The sequence below is a fragment of the Sprattus sprattus genome (assembly GCF_963457725.1).
Source record: "Sprattus sprattus genome assembly, chromosome: 6".
Taxonomy (NCBI): domain Eukaryota; kingdom Metazoa; phylum Chordata; class Actinopteri; order Clupeiformes; family Clupeidae; genus Sprattus; species Sprattus sprattus.
This window is the reverse complement of record NC_137925.1, coordinates 19788337-19794894: the sequence shown is the minus strand read 5'-3', so window position 1 is coordinate 19794894 and position 6558 is coordinate 19788337. Positions and strand designations below refer to the sequence as shown.

Below are 6558 nucleotides of genomic sequence, written 5' to 3'. Positions count from 1 at the left end.
ACCTCTGGTGGCAAATTCTGCAAATTCTTCCTTCCAATAAAAGTACACAAGCAAAGACTATTTACAGTCCTAAAACTGTCTGATTTGAATGAAAATTTGAATGAGTGTTCTGTTTCCCTCTCTTCCATCCATATGAACTTGGGGGTCTAATTTTAGTGCCTGCCCCCTCTGTAGGCTGTCCGGGGCGCACATCCTTTGCCGACAGGCATCCGTCTCTGTGAGGAACAATACCTCCGTTCTGCAGGGAAACACCCGCTCGGCGCTACTGGGAACACTCAGGCTATTGCCTTATATGGCAGTAAAGGCAGCTTTTGGCGTGATTGGCCTGCCTGACATCTGAGCCGGCCCCTCAGCCGCTGCGGTAGCGAATGCAGACGCAGCACCTGTTCGGGCATGCTAATGCACTCTGAGGGCAGGGAGAGCAGGAGAGGGAGCGAGAGAGACAGCAAGGGTGAGGGTGGGGGCCCATGTTACCTGTTGATACAGTAATACGGGATGTGAGCAAAAAGAGGAGTGAGTCAGATTGGTTTAGAATGGAGGTTCAGAGACTGGCTGGAGAGTGACTAAAGAAGTGGTCACAGTCAGCTTGAACACACTTCGGGAGGTTCTCATGCCTCAGTGGTTCCGTGAGGGTTCTGTGTTTTTGTTACCCTTCCCTACTGCACAGTATGTGTTGGTGAGAGAGTGTGTGTGTGTGTGTGTGTGTGTGTGTTTGTAGTTAACCCCATGGCCTGTAATTAGTTGAGTATCTGATACAGGCATTGCAGCCAAGAGAGCTTTCATGGAAATCTGAGGCAACATGTCAGACCTTTCTCCCTCACTGACCATAGTCTCTGGAGCCCATCTACTCCCTTTCTTAGTCTTGTTCTGACATCTAGAAACTGATTAAGCAACATCATGATGCTTTCAGACCCCAAATGTGAAGCAGGCAATAATTATGACAGATTATCATGTTACACACCCCTAGTTTTTGATAGACAGTGAGTAATAACTTTGGAAGTATGCTTGAGGAAAGAACGCAAAAAAAGTGCGAAATCAACATTGTTCATTCCTGATGTTCCATGACTCCACCGTTTCCTGTATGGCGTCTTGGAATTTTCTGTAAGCTTACAAACAGTGACTATCCTGCCACCTACTGGCCACAGCTATACACTTCAAGTTTTTGCTGCCTGACAGCTGGAATGAACGGGCTACATGCGTCATTATTCTGTTTATGGGCCACCTGTGCCCAATTAAAGGAGATTTAGATAAAATAATATGCTGGTTAGGACTCGGGAGTAGAGATGAATGACAAAATGCCACCCTTTCGTGAGTGCCACTTGTGTGACACAGAATTCCTCATTCTGCCTATGATGAAGAAAAACGTGTTTTGTCGTTCATGGCAGACATAATGGCACATGAAAGTTGCACACTCTTCACTTCCACCACCAGATGTCATTTTGGGGTTCTTTGTTTTTCCAATGTTTGTTTATACATGTTTTGAAATCAACCAGCACGTCCACAATTTCAGATACCGAAAATGTATGAAATGGGTGAATTTATAGTTTAGTACTGTTTAACATGATCTTAAGAATAAGAAAAGAAGAAGCCTTTGGATAAACTGAGAAGACCGCAGAGAAAGTTGTTTTATTAAGGCACTTGAATGGCAGAAAGCATGACCTGAGGCATTAGAACAGCAGCACCAGTACTGTCCAAAAACACTAACGAAGCATTCAAACACATCTACACCATCTCTGCTATACATTCACCTACCACCACAGACAAACGAACACCACAAGTGCATTTCTTATCTCTCAAATCTCATTCAAGTTGGGCTGCCTAGGCAAACTGCATTGAAACTGTACCTACAGGAAACATTATTTGTTGTTGCGATTTGGGAACAGGTGATGTGCACTTTTACCATGAGGTAGAAAAAAAAGAAACAATGCAAGTCTGCAAATCTTCTGCGTGATCCCAAATGTTCTTTTCTCCCACCAACTTCTATTCTAAACCAGCTGCAGTTCTCCTTTCACAATTCACGTTCTAATCACCATTTTAAGACTTTATGCGAACAATACTTAGAATCACTAATGTATCTATAAAAGTAATTTAATGACTGTGTATGCATCTTCTGCATTGTCCGTATGCATTGTCTTTCTCTCCAGTTGACAGACTTTGTATTGGCTTTATACCTAAGGTGAAGCTATGAAAAGATTGCTTTTGAAAATGAAAAAAATCAACAAAAATTAAATACAGATGAAAAAAAGACCAAACTGACACTGAAAACAACAACAATAACAACACACATAAACTACCAGCACAGAAAAATAAGGCACATGTCAACACAATGACTCCTCCTCTTGGGATCATCTGTCTCTCTCGTTCCCTCTTTCTGAGGCCTGGGTCCTCTTCATTGGTTCTGTGTTTAGCTGATCAGAAAGCTGACAAAGAGAGAAACAGTTCAGTATGACTGTGATGACTAAAAACCAAACCGCGTCACAAGCTTGACCAGGAATCAATCACTCTACTCCTCTATCTATCCACCAATCTATCCGTCTTTCTTTCTCTCTTTCGGGGGGTGACATCACTACATCTTGATTACAATCCTTCTTTAGCACTAGCTTGACAACCACATGGAGAGGGAGATGGTTACCTGTAGGGGTATCCATGATATTTGGCTCTGAAGATGGATAGTAACCAACTGAAGAAGAGCACCACCAGCCCGATCCCAGCGATGCACATGACTGAGGGAAGAAAAGGGAAGTCATGCCGGCAGGCAGCTGATTGGTTAGATGTCCAAACGCAAAGCAGCAAGACTACATGCACACCCAACTTGTTCAATTACACAATCAACAACAAAAATCAGCTGGAAAGTGTAACGATCCACTTTTGTGATCCAATAGAAATGCTTTCAACCAACAACGTATCTTGACTGGTCTTCCCTGGGTGCAACAATTCATGCAGTGCTCTACCAACACATCAGTGTGCAGATTATTATGCTTTGGTAATGACCCTAAGAGCTGCCATGTTGATTGACAGCTCATATCAACATTACAAATGAATGCAGACCAATGCCACAGACATCTCTGTGCATCACAGTGTTATCACTTTATACTAAGGGATGTCTCATCTTCCTCATTTTTTTTTCTCTCGTCAACAGTTTAAGATACTTTGGGCCAAAGCACATATACAGGCAAAGGAGAAGAGAGGGTGCCTACTTTTCCTCTTGCCGATGTCCATTTCAGACGTGGCTGCTTCATGTAAGAGGACCATTCCGATAGTCACAGCGGCGTCTGGACACCAGAATCAAGGAGCACCAGTTTGGGACAACACAGTTCATAACCACCAAGTCATTATTGTAATGCCAGAGACCCATCATGCGATTGTTTTACTTTCAAGGCATATTATGGCAAAGGCCAACACACTGACGACATCAACTTATTCATCAAGAGCAGAGAGCTGAAAAGGCAATGTTTGAAAATACTGATTTCCTTTGCCTGAGGTTTTGAAAGGATACTGAAGAGGAGCACGATGTGAGTCTCAGCCACAAACTGGGCCTGACTGCTGCCATGAATGTAGCTCTGCAGGAGGAAGAGAAGAAGAACAGAAGGGGTGTTTCACAAAGATTACCCAACAGGCATCTAAACATGTCATGTCAACCATCATTTTGAACCGTTAAGAGTTGTAAAACTGTTCATCTGTCCAATATGACAATATAACTCTCAATTCAAATTCGGCAACCAATGTCATCACACCACCCAGGATAGTTTAATGTTACAGTGCATACGGCCAAGTACCAATTAATCACAACTGTGGGCGGTAAGGAGCTCAGGAGCCAAAAGGCCAAAAATAAAGTGGTATATCCCAGTTTCTGGTGCTGTTTGATCATGTGGCACTCTGAGAGCAGAGGGACAGGGCTTACCACTTGGCCTGTGTTGGGGTTCTTGTGGGCGTAGGGAGGTCCTCGGATGTGGTTCCACATCTGGCCTGATGTCATGATCAGCACGAAGCACTAGGGACAGGAAAAGATTATCCTTCACTGCTAGAGTACTGTTTAAACAGTGAAAAGCTACGGCAAAATGTGACAATGTTCTGAGGGGAAAAGGGATCTTGACAGGACTGCATAAGAGATAGAAGTCTTGGAAGGACAAAGAAAATAAAGGGAGAATAATCTTAGATGGAGAGACTTACTAAATAGCAAGACAGATGAAGAGTGAAATAGAGGAAACATAGTTAGAACATAGTTATCAACAAAGAGAAACTCTTCAGAGATTAAGAGAGAGAGAGATAGATAGATATATAGAGAAAGAGAGAGCAAGACAGATATCCTGAACCAAGTTACAGTATACACACCAGAGCAGAGAAGGCCCAGACGTTCTTGTTGTAGAGGAACTCCAGGTTGTTGCGGCGCAGGTACGCCAGTCCTCCGATCACCGCCAGCAGGAAGCCCAGCATTAGAGGCCCCGCGTAGTTAGGAGGGCGGATCACACGTATCTACAGAAGACATGGTGTACACACACAGGGTTAGGGTTACACACACACACACACACACACACAACAATGGTTTTATGCTTCAATGCTTCAGTGACTCAGTGTTGTGCTGAGTAGCGGTCTCATTACATGACATGGTGGAGTCAGTTTTTCATAAATGGCATTATCATTTATCACATTCAGGATTTAAATGAATAATGGGTGTGATGAGGAACCATTTTTATGACCATGTGATTGTTCTGCATGGTGGCCTGATGGCCCCTAAACAACCTGTGTCTGAATTCCCTTCCTTGTTTAACCACTTCTCCATTTCTGGCATCTGAAAGGACTCATTTGAATAAACTGAACTGCCTTTTACTAAATTGGAGAGAGGCACAGACAGAGGCTTGTCTCTGCGTGTGTGTGTGTGTGTGTGAGTGAGAGTTTGTGTGTGAGTGAGAGTGAGAGTGTGTGTGTGAGTGTGAGTGTGAGTGTGAGTGTGAGTGTGTGTGTGTGTGTGTGTGTATATGTGTGTAAGAGAGAGGGTGTCTGGTGAGAGTATGACTGTGAGTATGAGTGTGTGTGTGTGTGTGTGTGTGAGAGAGTGTGACTGTGACTGTGAGTGTGACTGTGAGTGTGTGTGTGTGTGTGTGTGTGTGTGAAAAGTGGTTTGCTTACGTGGACGTCGGTGCGGTCTGCCACCCAACGGGCCAGCTGTTCCGCTGCAAATCCTCGCACCTGCAGCTCGTAGGTGTCGGCTTTCTTGGGCTTCCCTTTTGAGGGGAAGTGGATGAAGGTGGGGGCCGAGTTCATGTTGAGCTGAGGGACAGAGCCAAGAGTTGGTCACTCACCATCAGTGCAGTTTAGTGCTACAGTATTCCCTGCAATAGTCTGATCATGGTAATGCAAATCGAATTCATGAAAAGTATCTGCACATGACTGAGTTTTTGACTGGAATCTCACTTTTGTTCAAATCAGTCTTACTGAAACTTCTGTTCTAGTCAGCGTCAGACAACCAATCAAGTGGTTAGTTGGGCAAAAGTATTGGTTTGTGGCAGATGCACAGAATGGGTGTGGAGATTCAGACAGCAGACATTCTGTTTGTCTCTCTCAGTCAGTAATCTCAGATTTGGCTTTATGCTTTTTTGCATCTCATGCATTTGGGTTTGTCAAGTGTATCTGGTCTAACTGGCACCTAACCTGTTCATTCAATTGTTATTATTTACAAAGTTGTACTTTCACATTTGGTTTTTGCCTAACATTCAGTAAGACAAGGGGTGTCAAACTCAAAAACACAGAGGGCCGAAATAAAAAAAAATGTGTGTAAGTCGAGGGCCGGACAGTGGGGCAAGCGCTCCCTAAATTGACGTATGGACCAACGCGGGGACAGTGCATTGTGGGACTTGGGCCTTGAGTTTGACACATGTGAGTTAGACTGATACTTGTAACATTTAAGCCTAACATTTATTGTATTATTATTATTTATTATTATTGTATTATTAATAAACTGCACATTGGTCATTCAACTCTTCTTGTGCAATGCAGCTTGGTGTTTTCCGTCGTTGGTAAGAATTTGGCTACCTTTACAAAAGTAAGACAGAAAGGGAGATTACCATTTGAAAGACGTCTGATCCTTCATCAAAGTCCACAGCTGCAAAGAAGACTCTGTTGGTGAAGGCACTGGAGTACCGCCAGGAATTGGCCAGGATTTGGTATTCCTCATCTGCTTGTCTGCAAACATAAAAAAGGCAATACAAAATGTCTTAGCAAAAAGTCTTGGTAAATAACATTTCATACTACTTTCATCCACTATACTACAAACTAAGTTTCTCTACTTCTGCGAGATATTAAAAGTCGTATTCATCGCAGTCTCTCACCTGCACACGGCGCACTGTCTCTGCGGCTGTAGCGCGGTGAACATGATCACCACAGAGTAGTTCCGCGGAGGAGCCCTAACCAGCTTCCGGAACTTTTCTCCGTTCATGCGGATGACAGAACGCTTGCTGGCCCATTCCATCATCTGGCTGACCTTCTCAGAGAGAAGCGTCTGAAAACACAGAAGACAAAAGTGTTACAGGCAAAAGCTATACTTGTTATTTCTAGCATGAA

The 6558-nt window shown here is 43.7% G+C and overlaps 1 protein-coding gene across 1 annotated transcript in view; it reads right to left on the bottom strand.

Moving 5' to 3' along the window:
• Positions 1-1607: 1607 nt before the first annotated feature.
• The window catches only part of magt1 (magnesium transporter 1), a 6134-nt gene continuing 1183 nt past the window's right edge, over positions 1608-6558 (bottom strand). The window contains exons 2-10 of the mRNA XM_080841405.1: positions 6327-6496; positions 6063-6180; positions 5128-5268; positions 4333-4473; positions 3902-3991; positions 3497-3560; positions 3198-3272; positions 2633-2723; positions 1608-2420 (exon numbers count right to left, since the gene is read on the bottom strand). Of these exons, the coding sequence (XP_080697531.1) occupies positions 2405-2420; positions 2633-2723; positions 3198-3272; positions 3497-3560; positions 3902-3991; positions 4333-4473; positions 5128-5268; positions 6063-6180; positions 6327-6496 (906 nt within the window). The 3' untranslated portion in view covers positions 1608-2404. The remainder of the gene's footprint in view (positions 2421-2632; positions 2724-3197; positions 3273-3496; positions 3561-3901; positions 3992-4332; positions 4474-5127; positions 5269-6062; positions 6181-6326; positions 6497-6558) is intronic.